This window comes from Phyllostomus discolor, chromosome 11 (genome assembly GCF_004126475.2).
Source record: "Phyllostomus discolor isolate MPI-MPIP mPhyDis1 chromosome 11, mPhyDis1.pri.v3, whole genome shotgun sequence".
In the NCBI taxonomy this organism is placed as follows: domain Eukaryota; kingdom Metazoa; phylum Chordata; class Mammalia; order Chiroptera; family Phyllostomidae; genus Phyllostomus; species Phyllostomus discolor.
The window spans coordinates 9,023,765-9,046,490 of NC_040913.2; the positions used below are offsets into that span (position 1 = coordinate 9,023,765).

General features: G+C 40.0%; 1 protein-coding gene across 1 annotated transcript in view; it reads right to left on the bottom strand.

Annotated features, from left to right (window-relative positions):
* The window catches only part of GPC6 (glypican 6), a 1,029,119-nt gene that overhangs the window by 523,961 nt on the left and 482,432 nt on the right, over positions 1 to 22,726 (bottom strand). Inside the window, exon 3 of the mRNA XM_028526606.2 lies at positions 382 to 773. Within this exon, the coding sequence (XP_028382407.1) occupies positions 382 to 773 (392 nt within the window). The remainder of the gene's footprint in view (positions 1 to 381; positions 774 to 22,726) is intronic.

Consider the following 22,726-nt stretch of genomic DNA (forward strand, 5'->3'; position numbering starts at 1 on the left):
ACCTTGTGACTTACTAGGGGATTACAACCTCCGGGTGGACTGTTTCACGAGTATTTATCATCCTTAAAACTTGGATCAGAAATGCCAAGCGGTCATGGCTACAAGTCACCTGTTTTTGCACCATTCCTGATAAAAAGCTTCTCTGCTGTACTGCTGATAAATACTGACAGTATGTTCTAAGTCACGTGGAACAACCTGAAATCCTATCTTCTCTCACACTAAGCAAGAAGAAAAAAAAATCAGCATTAAGCTTTGACATTTAGCTTATTTCTCTAAGAGCAAGAAGCACCGAAGTGAGAATTTTCCCCTTGAATTTCTTTGAAACAGTCATTTTATAAACAGAGTAAAAGCAGAAGACCCATTAGAGAGGTTTTCAGTTACCTTGGAAACTCGGTTCGCAACTTCTCGGCCCACGGTCAGCCCCTGGACGAACGTTCGGGCAGCGATGAAGGCGCGGGTGACCTGAATTTTCAGTTTCCGGGGCACGTCCCCGAACGGCTTCAGCTGGTCCGTGTACTTGCTCACGCACTCCAGGTAGTCCTCGCTGAAGTGGTACTGCGGGTTGATCAGCTGAAACATGCGCTCCAGCAGCCGCGCCCAGAAGTCATTGAGCATCTCCTCCAGGTTCACGTTGCCCCCCGTGTAGTACCTCTTGAGCTCCGTGAAGAGGTCCTGGAACACCTCGGAGTTCTGCATGTACAGCATGCCGTAGGTGCGCACGAACATGTCGTTCAGGGACTTCTCCGCGTTTTCCAGGAGCTCTCGAAAAAATTCTGTAAGTAAATCAGGTGGTCACACATTAGTAAGATCTCTAAAGCCCAGGGCATCTACATATGTTAAAAAACTGCGTTTAATGGCCATTTTCATAGAAAAAAATGCATCCTTTGACTAAGGTATCAATAAACTGATGAAAACAATATTTTAAATGAGATCTGCCCTACATCTATAATCCCGACTCAAAGAAAACAGAGAAATGTGTTATTTATATTTGAAAGAACAGCCATTATTATTAGGAATTTGCCGTTTACTATTCCTCCATGGTTACCCAATTCTCTTTTCATTTATTGTTAAATTTTAGAAAATCCTACAGTTTGACATAAAGTCAAAATAAAATATGAAGTAAAATGTTGTCATTAACACCACCAAATACATACTAATAAAAACATTTGCTCCACCTTATCTACAAAGTGGTTGTAACACTAAATTTAATTAACTTGCTTTTATTTGGAATAGTTTATAAGTGGAATATTCAAAGTACTGCAATATTTTGGACTTTTTATAGTTGCTATATATAGCAATCAATTATCAATGTTCAGAGATTCATAATGCAATTAGATTCACTTAATACCAAAAGCATAATGAGCATAATTTAGTTTGCCATAATGTATCAAAAATTATGAAATATGCTGCATTATCATTGTAAATATAAACTATCATTTGAAAGAATTTGGACAAAATATAGGCAATTGGGCTTTCTGGTTAAGAGGTTCTAAATTCAAAAGACTATACCAAAAAATAAACTCTTCTACCCTCAACAACACTTGAGTGTAACTGGAAGCAATGGGATGCAAATAATAAGAATTAATGTCTCTCAATACGGTTAGTCTTTACTGGCCCCCATATTAGGTTCCCTCAAGAGAGAATGCCTGTGGGCAGGACATCTGCACGTGTGCACAAATGAACCTGGATGGAGTGAGCTCGTTCTATTCCATGTAGGGAAGGTGATTTGGGCTGGCTAAGGACAGATAAGGCTGCTGAGCCTCCAAACCCAAGTTCAGGCGAGCGGTGCTGCTTTACCTCTCATGGTTCCCTGTTATTTCCTGAAGCTACGGCCCCTCTTAGCTCACGCAGGGACAAATCAAGTCCTGGACACTTGAAGAAGTCTAAGTTGAAAAAGAAAAACTTAGAACCAAACAGAATAACTTGTCTTCCTGGAACCCTCAGGGGATTTTTCCGGAGACCCACAAAGGAAAACGCTATAAATCACCCCATGCATTACATGGAAGCTAACGTGTCATTTCTGCTTCACCAGAAGTTTCCTGAAGAACTCGAGTTAGCTACTTCAATTCAGAATAACATAGTATTAAATTACTGTCTTGATACAGTGTCTATAACAATGATGGATTATTTAATATTTGCTATCAAATAAAACCAAAACACCAAAACTAAAACTAAAAATAAGAACGGACTCTGTTCACATGTTTACCCTTTTACTGTGAAGAATACACTGTCCTAACCATGAAGAAAATCTGTTGGTACAGTGGATAGAAATACCGAGGGATTATCTAAAGGTCATGGTTTATAAACCCAAGGACCAAGTACTTCTTTTAATTTTTCTCAAATGTAAAATCATGCTAAATATCACTAAACCTCCCCAAAGATATAGGGTTCAGTAAGAAAAATCAGTGTTGAAGCAGATAGGACCGAATTTCCTAAATTTTTAAAGGATCAATTAATCAAAATATTTATATATGCTATATGTTGATGTTATTTATGACTTTATGAAATCATGAGCCTTTGAGATTTTTTCAGAAATATTAGTCACCTGGTTTTTCTAAAGTAGAAAGTATTTTCAATTATTAATATTAATGCCAAAGTATAAAAATAGCATATAAAGCTTTTCAATCTTGAAACCAAGAGTAAAAATAGCTTAACCTTGATGACAGAGGAGTAGGGTGAAAGAAAGGTGTTATAGGCTGTGAAAAGAAATTAGAAAAGAATGGGAAAAAAGTCACTGAATTGAAAGAACACTAATAAAATGAGACTGGAAAGTGGATTCTGATCATGAGCTCAGAACAGCTTATTCATTCCTCTTCTATTTGAGGTCAATTATTTTGTTAGACTCAGGAATTAAGGCTTAATTTATTAAATACAGAGTGCTGCCTTCAGCAATGAATAGTCAGTGATCAATAGTGTGGTCTGGATTTGCAAAGAGCGGAAAGAAAAAAATATCCTCTGGTTCTCATTGTTTTTCAAAGACTTAACATATAAGTGGTCTTATATAGGAAAAAATTTTGTATTTTATTTATTTATTTTATTGAAGGTAACATTCCTTTGGCTTTCCCCCTGCTGACACAAGAAACAGGAACTATGGGGATTGTGGCCACTCCGACGTTGAACGGTTCAAACTAGACTGCTCACTCCCTGTGTCATGTGGTTTGTTCGCTCATGCCTAAGCATTCATTATTAAATACAGAAACCAAGCTACCATACTTCAATACATATGGCTCAAGAAACATTTCATTCAATCCAAGCTTAAATGTGTGTCTAAGGGTGTGGCATTGCCTTACAAGTTTGCTATTAGCTTCACTGGCCCTCCAAAGTCATTATTCCTTGTTCAAAATTGTTACACGGTTTAGTGCTCTCATAGTCAAAGTTTATACTGGTATCGAAAGACACTAATGCACCAGGCAATTATGATAAACGTTGCTACCTTAAGGCACATTGATCTGAGATCTTACAAAAGATGATGATGGGGGGGGGGTGTGCACCAAGGTCCTGAGGCAAAATTAATGCCCTCCAAAAATAAGCATACTCGTTTCAGTTTCAGCAGGTCCCCAGACTCAGACTTCCACCTGCTGAAGGTTGACTCTTTTTTTCATATCATTTTATTTTTTGTTCAAGTACAGTTGTTCTTATATCTCCCCTCCACAACTCCCCCAGACCCCAGCCATCTCCACTCTCACCCTTGATCCTACCCCACTTTGGCTTTGTCCCTGTGTCCTTCATACACGGTCCGTGACAACTCTTCCTTCTTTCCCCTCAATATCCCCTTCCACCTCCCCTCTGGTCACTGTCAGTTTGTTCGTGATTTCTCTGATTCTATTTTGCTTTCCTGTTTGTTTTGCTGATTAGGTTCCACTTACAGGTGAGACTACAGGCCTGGTTAGTACTTGGATGGGAGAAGGCTGACTCTTTTAACAAAGTATTTTGCACTTGGATGAAAATAGTTTCCCAGAAAACCAAACAAGATGGATATGTGGAAGGCAGTTATCAGATCCAGTTTCCTGATGAAGTATTATGCCCGAACAGCACAGAGAACAAAATTGAAAAGAAATGTAAGGAAAAACATGTCTATGGCCATAACACCCTATACACACCCAATCTCATCTGATCTCGGAAGCTAAGCAGGGCCAGGCCTGGTGAGTGCTTGGATGGGAGAAGTATAAGAAAAGACAATCTCAATCTAATCCTTCACTTAATCAGACTGTAGAGCTCACACTGAATAAAATCTTCAGTCAAAACAAAAATCTCATCTGCAAGAAACAGTTTGGCAAAAAAAAAGTTTTGGCTTTTTAAATTTCCCCTAATCACAAAATATACATCAAAAGTGACTGCTTAGGGCTCAGTTATGCTTCATAGAGGCACAAAGGAACTTCTTCCCAGCCAGCGTTAGCCTGCGGGAGGATTTTATTCATCTGGAGGGAAGATCTGGATGCGAACATCTGTTGGCCGCGGGGCAGGCTGACTCAAGTGGGAGAACAATCTTGTAGATAAAAATCACCACTGCTCCAAAAGCAGAAAGTCTGAGCCTGCTGCCTGATCACTGGGAGAGGGCTCGCAGGAGCCAAAATAAACTCCTGGGAGCCAAGAGGTGCCCCGGGATATTGGGGAATGGCTTCAAATGAGGCCTCCTAATGAACGGATCCAAATGCAAGATGCACCCAGAGCCACAGGGAGGCGAGAGAAGGAGGGGACGAGCAGACGAGAGGCGCTCTAGTCAATGAGAAAGTTTGCAGTCAGTGAGAAAGAGCAAAAGTGTCCTGAGCGTTCTTGATTTCCAATCAGGCTGGAAATGTCTTGTTAATGCTCCTATAGATAAACACATTCTGGGGTGGATTGGGTATGGGGACGCTACAGCAATTATTTAGAAATTGCAGCATTTTCCTGTTCTATCTCCTGCTTTCCAAAATACTTCCTACTGAACTATCATGTAAAACTAACATTTCAGGATGATGGTGTCAATCCGTGTAATCACAGAACCCAATGAGTAAACAGCTTTGGCCGCCGGTCAGTGGAGCTTATATGTCTGTACATGATCACAGGTAGCACTTGCCCTACCAGGGTGAGGCGGCGGTACTGAATTTGCTTCCCTAAACCCATGTGTTTGTGCTGAGTGTTGTTTCTCTCCTCACCTCTTTCTTTCTACCCGTTGCCCACAAAGGCATGATAAATCAGTTCAGTCCACCCAGAACCCAAGCTTTAGGGAAAAAAATAACGAAAAAACAACACCCACACATGCACCTGGAGAAGCTGGCAGACAGGGTAGGACAGTTCAAAGAGCTGATATCCTCTAAGGGAAATGGCTCATAGACACCCCAAAGCTACCTCCCCGTCCCCACCGTCCCGTTTTCAAGGTTAAATGAGCAGAAGCACCCTTCCTCATTGTGCACACACCTGCCAGCACTCAGGTACATGTTTTGAGATGATTTCTCTTGCCAACAGTCTTCTTGTTCACATGAAAACCTGATACGACGGCAAGGAAAGACTGAGATAATGAGGAGCATTAGTGGGAGAACAGGCACAGAGCCATTCACTCTCTTTTATGTTAGACGTTGAGGGTGAGAAAACACAGTCTCTCTGTGGCCTATCTCCCCACGCCCGGGAGGTGAGACCCTGGGAGAAGTGGAGAAGACGGGTGTCGCTCAGGGAGTCCTGTCCACATAAAGCCTCACTCTTGGTGAGTCATAGTCATGTGGTATTTCACAGTTGAATGTCAGTCCACTCCATCCGGGTCTCAGCCTCAGCACTGTTGACATTTGGGTATGAAAAGCCCGTGTTGTGAGGGGCTGTCTTGTGCATTGTACAACCCTATAGTCATCCCTGGCCTCCATTTAGCAGATACAAATAGCACATCCTTCCCCCAGCAGTGATAACCTAAAAGTTCTCAAATACCTCTAGACACTCTCAAATATCCCCTGGGGACACAAAGTCACACTCATCCCACCCACTGAGAGCCAACCTTCTGCCGATAAATTCCAAAAGCCTACACATGCAGCATCACAACACTCTGAGAAAATACCAGCATATTTCCAGGCTTCATCAACCTCACAACTTTTTTATGAGCTAAATTTGAGGAGCTACAGTTTATAAGAAGCAGTTGAAATGCAAGTTATATGCACAGGTAAGATTCTCGGTGGCCAATATTATCATTGACCAGTGTGGTGCCCATCCTACAGTAGGGTCTCAAAGAGTGGTGTGTGGATACCGTATTTTTTGGACTATAAGACACACTCCCACACCCCCAGTTTGGTAGGAATAATGGTTGTTAATGCTGCTGTTGAGCTCTGTTTACATTTGCATTGGTGAAATATTATGTTATTTATGTTATTAAATATTTTACCACATTTTTTGCTTCAAAATTTTTTTCCTATTTTCCTCTTCTAAAACCTAGGTGTGTCTTATGGTCCAGAAAATACGGGTACATAGATGAATGAACTTGAACATCAGAGAAATACATCTACTTCGTCTGGGCTCCTCTTGGATAGGGGTAATCCTGTGGGCAGACCTCGGAGGGAGAGAGACGCTGCAAACCGCCTCCCAGCACAGGGCATAACTGATCCTCCCGCCTGCGCTCTTCCTAACTCCTCTGCGTTTATAACCATTCGCATCCTCCTATGCTGCAAAGTCACGCGCATCCATATATAGAACACCTCTGTTCAAAAACATGTTAGCTGACAGGGCTGCTCCACCAGAACCTCACTTCCTGTGTCATTGCCACCTCTCTGCTGCTGGCCTTGGCCTCGCAGCTCATGCTCTCACCAAGCTGACTATATTCACATTCATACTCTAAGCATAGTGTAGGCAACGCCCGGGATGCCATGTCTGAGTTAACTCCCCATCCACTTTCGAGTCTCATGCATTGCAGGACAGCCTTCTGTTCAACAGCTAACTTGCTCTATTGAATAAGCTCGGTTTGGAACTTGGTTTTGATATTCTTGTTGTTTTCAAGAAGCAAAACTATGTTGTCTTTTATTTCTTCATAATACAGGTTAAAGATAGTCTAAGGAAAAGAGGGAAGAACTATGCTGAACAGCCATCCTACCATATTCTTTTAGTAGATTTTCTTAAACATCAGTAGCATTTCTGTGTATAAAATAGAACTTCAGTATGCATTTTTTAAAAATTATAGGGCTCAATTATATAAAATTCTGTTCAAAGTAACAATTTATTAAAAATGAGGAATAAGAATTGAAAATTACTGCTAGGCAATATTGCTGTCAACAAGAAGTCATTTGTGATTTTTTATTTCTTTATTAATTTATAGTTTTCTTGCTGTTGTGTTTGTATGCTTATGCTTTCATAGATTAAATTTATTGCATCATGTAAACATTATGATTTACTCAGTCAATTTATCCCAGGAGTTAATAGAAATCCATATAATTTAAAATAATTTAATAGTAGTAATCCATATCATTCCTGTTTGATGGATTATTATAACCAAATTTCTGTCCCTTAAGGAAGTATCCCCCACCCCAACACAAACTGACTTAAACTGTAATCAATATGTCAACAGAATATCTTCATTATTTTCATTTGCCTCTGTTACATTTTAGAAGGAAAGTAAAGACACCAGACCTTAAATGAAGATGATAAATGGATTGGATACAAAGAATGATGGCAATTTCAAGCACAAGTAGAGAAATTTCAAGCATGGCCTGAGGTTTCATGGGAGTCATACACAGCATAGACACTAGGTTACAAGACTTGCACACATTTAAGTAAACCAGATATCAGCATATATAGTTAGCACATGAGGAAACTGAGGCTCAGAAATGTTGAACGAATTGCCCTAGACCACTGAACCAGCACACAACCCAGAGCTCCAAGCTGGCACGGGCCAGGACGAGTTCTGAGAAAGAACAGGCAAGGGGCGTGTCTGTGCATTCCAAGTCAAGTTCTCACACTGTGACTTGAAAAATCAATGGGAAGTATAGTCAATGCTTAGGACACTGGGTAAAATCACATTTAAATATACATTGCCAAATGATATTCTAATGTCAAATATAGATGAGTACATAAAATCATTTTCATGGGTGATTATCTCCTCCGCTACCACTAATTAGTTGCTGTAACGGAGACTGGAGGGCACAGTCAGCTCTCTGGGGCTGGCGCGTCCTCCTCCGAGGGGCGGCTCCCACTGGAAGGACATCAGTCCCAGCGCCTGCGATTGTAGCTGCAGGATGTGGAACAGTGACCGGCACACAGAAGAACGCTGAAAATAGTTGACTAAAAAGTGTGACTCATTCTGTGATATATGTACATATATATCATGTTGTGTATACCATTTTATAATAATGTTTGTGTTATTAGCAAATATACATGTAGCATTCACCGACACATTGAAGTATTTGAATGAAATCATCAAACAAAAAGCCCAATGACAAAGAAGGGTATGCCTCAGAGACTTTACGGGGTACAAAATGTCCACGATATTTAATATACAGCCCTTTACAGAAAAAGTTTGCCAGTCCCCGGCATAAAGGGTCAAAATCCTGAATGAAATGTTTGAAGATTAATTTAACAAAACAAATTACACCTTTAAATTCCCGTAGGTAGGAAGACATTTAATTATTACTCTGTTATCCTTTCTAAGTAGTAAAGTAGAAGTTCCTTTCTTATGTTATTTTGTTTTTCATGTTAAAACGTGCTCGACAGCCTGTTCATTGCTTTATATTCCCCTGCGAGGTACTCAAATCCCAAACTAAATTTTTTTTGAAAATTTACTTTTTAAAGAAGATTTTATTTATTTATTTTCAGAGAGGAAGGGAAGGAGAAAGAAAGGGATAAAAAACATCAATGTGTTTGCCTCTTGAGCGCCCCCTACTGGGGACCTGGCCCACAACCCAGGCATGTGCCTTGACCAGGAATTGAACTGGAGACCCTTTGGTTTGCAGGCTTGTGCTCAATCCACTGAGCCACACCATCCCTGGCTGAAAGTAACTTCTTAATTTACTTCGATGATTTAGCAGATTTAGGTGACTAGTGATTTTCAAGGAGACACCCCTAAGTTTTTCTAGGGTAGTGGTCTACTGAGTCTCCGGAGAGCTTCATAAGGAGAAAATCCCATAGTAAACCTAGCAGATGAAATAGTTAGAAATGGAAAAAGAAAAACAATAACAGTCTACTTTAATAGAGGTTAAGGTAAAACACTGTTTAATTCCTTTTTAAACTTTCTCTTCATGGTAATTAATAAATGTAGAAGTTTAAACTAGCTTTTAACATCTAACAAGGCTCTACAACAAAATACATTATGTGCCATAAATTTAAAAGAATTATTTGCAGAAAGTAATAACTGCATCAGCTGTGTAAGTTACTACACTACATAATTCAAAATTGTTCACTATATTTATCCAAACATTATTTTTATCATATTATTCCCATTGTGTGTTGGAAACGCTTATAAATTAGATCCAAATAAGTGGACACATAAGAGTTCTGAGAAATTATTTTTAACCACTAAATTAAAAAAAACCGACAAGGATATAATAATGCATTATTTCCCTCAATTGAACATCGCCACTTTATATTTTTCCAATGTATTTTACTAATTGACTAGACTTTCCCATTAAGAAATCTTTTAATGGCAAATTACATTTTACAATCATGAATGTTCATTAAAAATAATCAATACCTGCACCAAACTCCTTCAATGTAATAGCATTAAAATAGCGTCAGTGGAAGAGACCAGATATTAGCAGAATTGTCATAACCAGGTGTATAACTGAGCTGTGTAAAGGAAAGTTACTTGGGAAGCAGCTCTGTGTGTGGGGCTGACAGAGGGGGTTTTGAAGCAGTAACGCAATTTATAGGAATTGTTAACTTGAATTCACATTTCTCAAGGTTACACTTTTTCTGTAGTTAGTGATCCTTTACACATTAGATTGATAAATGTTTTATTTCTCAGGAGGTTATTTCTTCTGAAGATATCTTTTAAAGTAAGAAAGACTGATTAGGCCATTTATGTTCACAAGGTGGTATAGACAAACTATTAATTCCGGGGATCATACGTTAAGTTTGGAATTTGCTGACGGTTGCTGCCAAAGCAAACAACCGTTCGGGGCCTGCAGGCTGCATTGCCGCTCCATCCTAAGCAATGCGGGTGCAATTAAAAGCTGAGACGCTCTCAGAGTTCACTGTCATTGCACAGCCCCTTGGCTTTGGCCTACAGACAACACAGGCCTTGCCCATGACCCGGCTTCCATTTTTCTTTCAGGGACCACATTACCCACAAGCCTGGAAGCCTGTTTAACCCATTAGGCACCTAAGCCATAGGCCATAAAATCACTTCCAATTTTTTGTGTTCCTTGATAGAAAAAGCTATTAAGTTTCCAAACTGGGATGGTGTATTATTCTGTCCACCAGTCCAGCTCTTGGCCCAGATCCCCTTGCTTCTTTACCCAGCTACTTGCTAGTTCGAGGGGTGGACAATCCCCTGCAGCCCCAGCCACCAAGGGCGAACTCTGGGGCGTGGGGCTAGAGTTAGTTTGGGGGCAAACAGTCGGTGACAAGGACCTGGGGTTATTGGAGCTAGACATTATGTAAGTTCTTAAGAAGAGTGAGGAGGAGTCACCAAATGACATTTTCTCCTTTCTCTGTAGAAGTCAGTGGTCTCACCCTTGGCTGCCCATTAAAACAGCTTCACAAAATCCTGATGCACAGGCTGCCCCCAGCACCAGAGTAATTAAATCATCATCTGGGGCCAGGTATCAGTACATCTTCCAACTGCCCAGCGATCCCGGCCCAGACTGAGAACCACTGCAGTTCCTCTGTTCTACAATAGTTTCATTGTCATCAGTGCGTGGTGGTGGCCATGCAGTCAGGGGGAGGAGAGAGAATGGTGGAGGGAGGGGTCATGTTACACCCAGGAGAGCCCTGAGTCTAATCTTCCTTGCATTTTCCCTTCTCTCTTTTCTCAAAGTCGACGACCAGTGCTCTGGTCTTGCGAGGAGAGCAGTGTGTTGATGAAAGAGGCATAGAGAGGTGTGTGAGGAGCGCTAGCAGTGGTCCAGGGGCTAAGAGTGCGCTACCGTCTTTTCCTTCCTCCTCCATCTCTTTTTCCTTTGCCACCGCCTAACACTCTCTCCCAAGTCACCCTCTGCTTCACTGATTACAGAGCAGCGGTTCTTTCCGGGGAAGGAAGGGTGCAGCTCGGGAAGAAGGAGAAATAAGCTTTGATGATGCTCCAACTAATTAATGAATGCCCAAGGGAAAGGGAATGCCTACCGTAGTCTAACTAAGGCATCATTTAGGCACTGAGTATAGACAACAACAGAAAGAAGAAGTTAAATACATTGGGAAATCATGAAGTATAAAAACACATTAAATAAAAAATGCTTTAATGAAAGTATTATATGTTAATTGAACGCAAAATTGTTATGTCCCTTTGAGTCCATCAAAAACCTGCAATACTGAAAACGTGTTTGAAGGCCTGGTTAAGTTTACTTTGCTCAACAGAGGTCTAAGTGAAAGCAAGAGTCCATACAAAGTATGAGTTTTAGAAACTAAGTTGAATAACAATATATTCCTATATTCTGGTATCCTCACCTTTATTTTTGGATTGTTTTACATTTTGTAAAAGAAGAATGTTAATTTTTTTATACCTGTTACTAAAGCCATTTTCTTAAGTGAAACACAGGATGCTTTAGTAGGGGAAAAAAACACTAATAAAAGGAAATAGTTCAACTGCAAAGATAAAGTAAAAATTTTGTATAAAAGATATTCCTCTATTTCTATTAGAAAAAAAATTCCCAAAGAAGGATGTTTTTACACTATAAAATGTTATGATCATTCTTAAAGAATATTTAAAAGTTAAGAGCAAACACAAACCATGACTTAGCTGTCATTCCAGGGGCTTCTCATATGTTAAGCCATTTAATTTTCTCAACAAGCCTATCATCATCATTATCACCTGAGTCATACACCTGGGGAAGCAGAGGAATGGAGAAGTTAAGTAACTTCCAAGCACTGGAGCTAGTGGGTGCTGGGATTGCAGACCCGAGCAGTTTCGTGAGGACCAAAACTTGTACAATTTGGAGGGCCCTCTTTAACACATACTACAAAATTAAAAGGACACAATTAGTTGTAGGGCCTTGGAAAAGGTCTATTCAAGGTCTTGAGACATAAACTTCATCAGGTTCACAGGAAGCCTATTTTTAATGTAAGATTTGACAGAAAATGCTAGAATTGAAAACAGATACAAAGGTATATATACATATCCAGTAAAATCTAAATTTTGTAAAAAAAATTATACAAACTAGATATAATTTGTATAAACTATAAAAATAGATACATATGTACAAAAATGCTTTACAATGAGTGGAAAGTTATGGTTTACTTGTATTTTCTCCTCTGTACATTAATTTTCCAAAGTTTTTACAATGACTATAAATGACTTTTATAGTTGGAAAAAACATTAAATATTATTTTAATTTAAAAAGATCTTACAAACACAAAAATGCTGCTTAATTACAGAGGGAAATGCCTATTTAAATGGAATGAAATTATTTTATATAATAAACCTACAGAGGAAAATCCAAGAATTAAGACCAAGAAATGCATAGAAGGGCAGAAAATAAATAAGGAATTTACTCAAAATCATGGAATACATCCACAAAGTAGTCGAGATAGAATTTGAGTCTCTTGAATCTACACCTAGTAGGTTCACAGTGACAAGCAAAAAGGACTTATTTTAAAAAAGAACTAATAAGTAGTTAGTCTCTAAGGCATATTGTGCAGGTTACAGAATAACCACAGTGCCAGTAAGGTTAGGAGATTATTCACTGAGATAAGGACGTTTTCATTTTTGGTATTCACATGAATGCCTTGTAAAGTATAAATAATTTCTATTTAGTTTTAGACATGGAAAGGACTTCTCAAATTGATGTAATTAGCATTCAACAAAATTCCATTGTTCGTTGTTACAGATGGCAGCCCAAACTAAAGAAACAAGAACATCAACTTTAGATGCCAAGGATTCTATGAGTTGAAAGTCATTTTATCAACCAAAATTTGGGTGGGGATTTGATGCACATTAGCAGTAGAACACTTGTCAGCTGTGTAATTCTAAGAGTGCCCCTATCAATACTTGACAATGACAAACAATGTGACAGAAGTCAAGGAACCTTTCAATCCCCTCACGGTTTGCTCCAGCTTGCTGGGCAGGGCTAGAGCGGCCGCCTCCGCAGGGCAGGCCTCGGAGGTCCCCGGATGCCTTCACTCTTTCAGAGGGAAATGGACGTCAGCCCTACCTGGCCTCACAGATGCCTTAATGCAAAGGCCATCGTATACTTTAGGTGAATAAACATTAGATATCTGTGTGTAGGGGAGTATAGTATTATCAAAATAGATGCAAATGGATTCATTTAATGTTGATAAGAATTTGCTTAACACTTGCACAATTTACTTGGCCAGTCAGCTACAAGATTGTTCTCAAAAATATTTTATTCATTAATGTCATGCTGTATGATGGCTGTTTCACTTTCATAACCTCAATCACTTAGAGTGTGATAAATAAAAACCATCATTTTTAACCATTTTGTAAAGTATGAATTATGGAGAGCCAATATTCTACAATGTTGAATGCATGCACCTTATTTATCATAATGTTACAATCAAATTAAATCATATATAAGGTATATGCTTATTTTGGTTCATGGGTATCATTCAAATTATTTGTATTTCATCTTCTGAATCACATACATCATACATAAAAGTCCCCAAAAGTAGGCATTCAGTTGACTATTTAGAAAATAAAAGTTATTCATACCATAGGCTTATTACTTATGTTTTACACTTTAATTGATGTTTTATAACATTTGTTCATTGCTAGCGATGTTATATAGAACTATGATATTATTCCTATTTTTATTCTATTGTGTATCATAAAAACTTCCCCAAAACAATCAGCAAGAAGGTATCTATGTTGGTATTAAAAAGTGGTGATCTCTGTCGAGGGTAATCATAACACACTCTGCTCCCGGGGGACTTATTTGGGGAGCTCTGCACAGCTTCTCCAAATAGCTGTCCTTCGGTTTGGGTTTCATCTGTTCGAAACACCCTGACCTGGAAATACGTGCCTTGTGCTGTAATGCGAAACCCTCCTCGCCCATTCCCCCTCTGTCTTTGAACTGCTAAGGGAAATAATGAATCTTCCCCCAGCTTCAACTGCTGCATTCAGTTATCATCAAGAGCAGACATCAACCAGCACTCTAATCTCGCTCTGATGGATAGAATGCTAACCTTTCACAAGATTAGAGACACAGGGTGCTCTGGAGATAATAAAATTCAAATGGGTTTATTTCAAAGGGCAACCCAATCTCGCTTTTGTTCATGGGTCACTTAGCAGACCATTTGCCAGTGTAGCTTTTGTGTTTTTCCAAGCCAGATCCTGGCTCAGTTTGCCAAAGGTGTCGAATTATGTGGGCCCCAAAAGTCCGTTCCAAAAAAAGGAAGAGGAAAAGTGGAGAATAACGTTATTTTACTACACGTAATGGAGTGGAGTTTTACTATAAAAACTCCATTGGCTAATGACTCTAATTTTGTTTCAATTATACCTAATGCACTCAAATGGTAAATTCAGGCTGACCAGGTTGAGAATCCCAATGACTTTGTATAACTGCCAGTATTTGGATCCTTAAGGGGAAAGTCAAAGCATAAAGTATTTACAGGTTTCCATTTCAAATAAATGCCTAATAGAAATCAAAATCAAGAGATAAAACATAGCGTGCTTTATGAATGTTATGTAGATATCAGCTTAACATTTTTCTAGAAATAAAAGTCAAAGAACTTTAATCAATGAAATAAATCAAGAGTTGGTACTATATAAATATGAAGAAAAGGACCAGGACTACAGGCTATTTGGGTAGGGGCAACGAGGAAACCTTACAGAGGGCTTCACACAGTTCTCCTGCCACTGCCTTCTCATTATCAAAAACTTTCTGCCTCTAGTCACCTCCTCATAAGGAAATGAGGAGGAAAAACCAAAAGTACTTTCATATTAAGAATAATCCTAAAATACATTACTCAGTTGTAGGATATCATTTGAAAACTATTGTGAAAGGGAAAATATTCAAGTGTAAAGTAATAATTTTAAACTCCTTTACATGATACTGATAATATGTATCCTGTCATCATTTTTATATTAATTTTAATTCTTAAACAATCACATATTTTGCAATGGAGGATGGCAGTTTTATTCATTTTTTAAAATGTTTTACAAGAAATTCTTTAGTAAAGTGAGAAAGTTAAATTTGTGCATATAATGTGTATTTAAATTATTAAAAGTTCTTAAAATCTAAATATTGTTTCACTAAAAGAGAACTTTGTGGTTACTAATTTTTGTTTATTTTTAATATCATAGCAAAACTATTTTCCTCAAGACATTTTGAAATCAATCATGACTGATTATCCTTACTGTATTTTATGAATTAAATAAGGCTTTTGAAATGAAACAATTATAATCAATTACACATTCAAATCAAACATTTAGCAGGCCTGCTTTGCTTTCATTCAATAATGTACTAGAAAAATATTTTAAACAAACTTCTGTTAAAAGTAAATATGAGAAAATATGAATCTACGTTCTCTACAGATGCTATGCAAAATTAGAGAATGTTAATTAGATTATTCCAAAGATGTTAACTTTTAGTGACTCTTAGAATAATCATTACATACTTTTTTTTCTATTTTGGTAACATTAAACTGATGCGGTGAAAGCTGTCTCTGACTAAGGCACAGGAGCTACCGAGCTATATTCTGCCTGCTCTGTGCAGAGGAATTGGTCCAGTGGTCGCGGGGGTATTTTCTAAAGCGACCCCATAGAGGAGGGGGTGTGGGTAGCCCGAGTACAGCCTGTGGATTGGACTGGACACATATCATGGCATAATTGAAAAGATACATTATTAACATTTACTGGCAAACGGACTTCTCTTGGTTTTATAGGAAGCTGAGCTATAGGCACAAGCTAGCTCCTCTTTGTGTCTCATCTGTAAAATGGACATTATAATAGAACTTTTTTCACAGGATGCTGTGAAGATTACATGGGATACACAGTCATGATGAGATTGGTGTATAGTAAGTACTATGTAATTGTCAGCTATTATTGATTCTTTCTCAAGAACAAAAACATTTGCTAATACTATGGCCATTATTATCTATTTAAGATCTATCTTGATGTGTAAGAGATGAACATTATTTTTCTCATCCTATCAGCCCCATGAGGTCTTCCAAAGCATTTTCATTGAGAATGGCAAAAATATATCTATGTTTTGGTGACAAAAAAGATGAAATATATTAGTTTTTGTGTGATATTCCCTGGTCAAAAAGGTAGCTAAATGGAATTAAGGTCAAATTGGGCTGTAACCAGTGGGTCTTCTAGTCTATAGGATCAGTCACTTTGTCAAAGAGGGAAATTAGTTTCGTTTGGCAAGGCTGTCAAAATTGTGTATGCTTTATTTTCTCTTGCGTTGATTGACTACCAGATACCCTATACTTAGGCTATGTACATTTTTTTAATTAATTAATTTATTTTTAGAGAAAGAAGGGAGGGAGAAAGAGACAGAGAGAGAAACATCAATGTGCAGTTGCTGGGGGCCGTGGCCTGCAACCCAGGCATGTGCCCTGACTGGGAATTGAACCGGCGATGCTTTGGTTTGCAGCCCGCGCTCAATCCACTGAGCTAGACCAGCCAGGGCTATGTACATCTTAACTGTGATATTTTGTTGTTCATGGTATTTCAGCTACTGAGGCCTAAACATAACGCCCCTTCAATGAATGTATAAGAAGCCTATGCTTTCTGAGTAATCAAATGACATTGTTGGTGCCAAGGTCCACTCAGGTGCACCTGAAACCTTGCAAACGCAAGTGTGGTTCTGGGCAGAGATGCAGTGTAAGAGGCAGTGAGAGGAGTTGATACTGATGTACACAGAGAAAGCTTATGTTTACATTTTGCATTTTTGAGACCTAGTGGTGTTTTTATTGTGTGTGTGTGTTTATGTAGTCTTGCAGAAGTAAGGCTTGCTTGAGTGAGTGTGGTTGGTAGGATAATAATATGGTTGTAATTATTTATAGTTTTAATGTCATATGACTTAAAATGTCATATGGTGTGCTTGAGTGTAATAGTGTTATGTTATGGAATTACATGCTTATGGTTTTGTAATAAATATGGGGCATTATTTGTACCAACTCTGTGTGTGTATATATAATGCATAATGCATATGTAACGTATATACACACACTAATACACACACATATATATATATAAGCATTAATCACTGTGTAATTCCTTCCTGATTAATTCTGATCACACTTCTAATTTGTTGAAACGCACTTTGATTCCCAGTCCTCTTACAGAGATTCTGGCAAAGATACTACAATAACGCTCACTCTGCTTCAGGTCTCTGAACACATTTTATATTTTTTCATGAAACCACATGTTTTAAAAAAAACTCAGACCCACAATCAAACCTGTGGGAAACTTCTAAGTAACCACAAACTTGCCCTCATGCTATTTACCGACCAAGCCTAAGAGCATTTTCCCCAACCAGTTCAATATCTACCTGATTATTCTACCCAAGCCAATTTTTTCAAGCTTTAAACGATCATTCCACGTGAAACAGCATTGATTATAGTGCAAAGGTCAAAGTGGGCTGTAACCAGTGGGTCTTCTAGTCTATAGGATCAGTCACTTTGTCAAAGAGGGAAATTAGTTTCGTTTGGCAAGGCTTGGTTTTGAGCGGTCCAGGCTGCCTGCCACTCTGTTACACTCCGGGTGTTTGCAAATTGATTGTAGAATAAATTGCTCCCAAGTCTTTTTGAGAATAGACCTTAACCTTACGAGTGATTAATTCCCAGATATTTACTTCATTTTCCTTCCTTATCTGCTGTGATTGTCCTTTCCTTAGTTCTCTGGAGCTGTGCCATAAATCTGCAAATTCATTTAAATGAATACAAGGTAGTTTTATGTTGCATTTGAGTTGGCATTAAATGATACACAGTTGTTGACTTCAAAGTCAAAAACATAAATCTTCACTGCACGTGAAAAGTGGAGGCTTCTGAACTGGTTTGAATATAACCACGCAGTCAAACAGATACAACATTACACAAATTCGTTATAAACTCTTCTTACCATAGGTTTACAAGGAGGAAAATGTGTGTATGTCTCCAAATAAGATGAGTGAAACAACTGAAGCAAATATTGGCTTTTGTTATAAATCCTGCGAGGGTATTTTTCAGATTCAGGCTGAAGTTTTCCCCAAGAGCTAAATACTTCCATGATACTCAATATCGTGCACTTGACTTTGGACTTTGGACATTACTTTTGAATTTGATTTCAAGAGGTTGAGTCAGGTCCATCACATTTCTTTAATGTCCTTCGTTTTTTTTGTGGTTTAATTATAAGTCACCCCCTGAAAGCTTTCACAATAAGGATTATCAACAAGCCCTAGCTCTCCCAGGAGGAAAGGTCACCTCCCTTGATCTGAATTTCAAAGCCCGCCCTAGCACCCATGGGCCTCCTAAGAAAGAAACAAGAGTTGCATTCAAACACAGCCTTAAACCTCAGACTGAAGCCATTCCAAGTTCGTTTCAGGTTATCACAGGCTTGAACCCCTATTATTCCATGTGGGTCAGTGTGGAAATACAGGGCAGCCCACAACCCAAGGTCGGAGTGGGGGTGGCGGGCAGGACTCCCTTTCACGTAGAAACGCGGTCAGATGAAAGCAGAGTGAAACTAACTCAGTGCAGCATTCAGGAGTGTAGCCTGAAGCTGTTTATACAAAAAAAAAATCACGTTGTTTTTCTTACTTCAGGCAAAAATAGACTGGTCCTGTGAGTGGCAGCTGAGCCCACCCAGGGACGCGGTGTGGCGGTGCTGGATTAGCGCGACGGTAAGCTACTAGAGTGAGGCGATAAGCTTAGGCAAGGTGGATATGCTATCTTCAAGACGACTGTTGTGGATGGGTGTCTGGGAAAAGCCAGGAGTCTGGCCGGAGGGAAGAGAGCGAAGGTAAAGGAACAGAAGGAGATATAAGTAAATGTTGGGCAGCTCCTTTTCCTTCCCCCTAGAGACGAAGCAAGACCTGAAGTTTCTCTAAGACCCAAGAGCCAAAGGGGACCAATGAGATAGGGAGAGTGGCGTTATCAGTGCTCAAGGGATCCCAGCACGGCCCCACCACAGTGACCACAGGGAGAAGGAAACTCCAGTGGCCACCTGGGGAATGGGCAGCACTGTGAACTCCAGGAAACAGGGTCCGAGGGACTCCACAGAGGAAGGTGACAGCAGCGGCAGCCATAAGTCACCTCTTGCACGGGGCTTACAAACAGCAACACAGATAGCAGAGCCGGGAAGGGGTGGTAACGTGAGAAGTAGGAGCACGTATGTGCAACTATTCTGGATTCCGCCAGAAGCCACCAGACAGGCCTTGACGGGGTCAACAAAGAGGCTGTCAAAGGGACACTCGGATGGGGAGGAGATCTTGCCTGTGAATCAGAGATAGCAATGCCAATGCATCTTTAATTGTGCCTCAAAGTGGGTGAGAGCCAAAGATATCCCCATTGTACATCAGCCCCCCCCAAATTGTAAGGCTTTACAAAAGAGCCTTTACTCATGCAAACAGAATTTAAAGGAAGTCTTCATGGAAACACAGAACATTAACCCATCAATCACATCTTACAAATGTACTGTCTTGATTCCCAGTATTAGACAAGGAAAGGTACATGGTGGCTCGTTCTGAGAACCATATATATTTTTGGCAGCATGAGGAAGGTGCCTTAGGTGAGATACAGTGAGTTCCAATATAGCTGGTTGTAAGAAGTGGGCAGGAAGGCGGAAGGGGTATTGTGCAGGGCAGTCCAAAATGTGATAGTTTTTTATAATTGTGGGGCCCTATAGTAAACCCGTATAATCCATCCCCCCCCCCTTTTTTTAAGATTTATTTATTTATTTTTAGAGAGGGAAGGAAGGGAGAAAGACAGAGAGAGAAACATGAATGTGCAGTTGCTGGGGGCCGTAGCCTGCAACCCTGGCATGTGCCCTGGCTGGGAATCGAACCTGTGATACTTTGGTTTGCAGCCTGCACTCAATCCACTGAGCTACGCCAGCCAGGGCTTCATCTTCCCTTTTGCAATGGATGCACTTCTGCTTGCTCTGTTTTCACACGCTCTCCTGTTCTGCGACTCTCACAGCCTCTAGCTTGTCTGTTGGCAGGTGCTGTGGTTGATCCTTTCGAGACATGTATAGAGTTCACCCAACCACCCCCCCCCAACTTCACAGTGACCCACCGTGATGGAGGCCTCCATCATCTCTCCCCTGCCCACTGCGAAGGCCTCCTAACCCTGCCCTTGCTTCCACTTTGGGCTCCCTACAGTAAGGCTGCCACTGCCTGATTATCTCCCCACTCTGGCCCCACACAGGAAATTCTAAAGGGCAGCCATCTCGTTTGTGTGGTTTCGTTCACCAAGAAAGCTCATGTCCCGAGAAGAGCTTCGGGCCCATAGTAGGTGCTCAATACATATTTGTCAAGTGAATGCATGTCTCTCCTAGGTTCTGGAACAAAATCTGCTCACCAGAAGAAGCTCTTTGTAATCACATGCACTTCACTGCCAGTATGCCTAAGTTCAAAGCCTGGGTGGTGGGAAGCACTTAGATTTATTGATAGGTGGTATGACTTCACTTATCAAATGAAAGACATGGGTTCATGTTACAGGAAATTTAGTTACCCAGCCAGTTGCCTGGGGGCAGAATTGTTTGGGCTAGGAGACCCTTGCTGAAATCACATCATACTGAGAAGTTATTCTCCGCATAGCTTAAAGATGAGGCTAACGCTTGCAATTTACAGAACATTTTTTTCCTCTTCCTTTCCATGTCCCTGTTAACACTCACTCGGAGCCTGCCCGACCCCTCCCCTCCCAGGACTGGAATAGATACAGAACAGCACAAGAGTGATCTTTTATGAGAAACACATTTTGTGTAATATTACAGAATAGGATGAAAGTGTTCTAATTTTAGGTTTCTTTTCTTTTTGCAACATACTGATAGAGCTATTAAGTATATGTTACCACCTCATGAACCTAGATGAGTCTCGCTTTGCTGAATAAATTATTAACATTGGAAGGAGGTGAGGTTTTACAAGCAACAAACAGATCGCTCGGCCCTCGTTGTCTTAAACAAACAGGACAGGGCTCAGGAGAGTGAGGCTGGTCTTAGTGGCCCGCCGGATTGCATGGCGACTCTGCTGTTTGAGCCGCCCATCTGCTCCGCATTAAGTCAGACTTCTAATTAAAACCGTAATTATAATTTCTGAAACTGTTACCTCGAGGAGAATGGTCAATGTTCCGGAAACTTCTCTCCGATGAACACAATTGCCAGAAGAGAGAACAGCACCAGATTTGAAAGAAAACACCCTTGGGTTTCCAGTATGGTTTGCCCACATGGCCTTAGGTGCGTCACGTGACCATCCGTCAATCTGTTTATCCCGAGTGAGTCCACTAGTGTCTGAGTCTACCATATCCTGATGTCGTGATCATGACCTTGAACGTGTGCCTGGCAAGCGTTTGAAGTTTTTCTTGAGGGGAAGTGGGCTGAAGGAATGCAAAAGTCATTGCCTTCTATTAGACCAGGGCTTCGCCATGTGTGGTCCCGGGACTTGTTAAAATACAAATGCTTGGCTTCACTCCAGCCCTCCCGAACCAGTGCCACCAGGGGTGCGAGTTCTAACAAGCTCTCCAGGTGACTGTGATGCACTGGGAGTTTGCGAACCTTTGTGTTACACATGCAAGTTCATTTGGCCAACCTAAGAATACGGGTCCATCCAAAGACCAACCCCTATTTTATCAAATTACCTGACATAAATAGTGCTTAGAAATCTGTGGTTAACTTCTGAATATTTTGTCCACAGATCCTTAAATCTTCTAACCTTTCAAAAAGATCTTTCCTGAAAGCCCACCTTTCTATAATCCCAGTCATTTTTATTCATTAGTAGAAAACACCTGTAACAGCAGGAGCTACTTACATTCTAATTGTTTCTTGCTCTTCTAAATGGCTTGTCATTATAAAAGAAATGACAGAAGTGAAATGGGAGAAGAGCAATGTGGCAAGAAGACGAGGGCCCATTTTCAATGTTTAATTGCCATACAATGCGAAGAACAGATTAAAAAGATAAATCAAGTTTTCGGAAAAAAAGTGAGGCCTGCAGTCAGTTTTATGGTTTCATTTGAGCTGCAGAGATATTATTATACACTCATCTACAAAACAATGAGTTCTTACTGTTTATGAAAGTTTAATCTCTTGGTTTATTGCCTTAATATATTTTACATCGGTAAGGTTTACTTTTAAATGAAATTTCTGACTGTCTTGTGTGGATGCTATTTTATGCTGAGACTACAGACAGAATGAGTGTAACATCATAATTGTATTCATCTATGAAGCAATTAGACTCAGGGTAATTGCTTCCAGTTCTCACTTATCTGCATACAAAGTAATAGAATTAATATTTTATCATTTGGCAGTATCCCTTGTTAGCTGAGAATTCTAACACTGTATATCAGCTCTGTCTACAGGAATTTAAACAGACCCCCTGTCACCATTTGCCCAGATCAGGAAGTGTGCCAAGTGGAAAAGTTACACGCAGATCGCTGACCCGACCGCTCCACACGCACGCTCAGCGGGGACACCAGGGGGCGGAGGCCCGTGAACACGCCCACGGAACCGAGCAGGCGGCTGGCGACT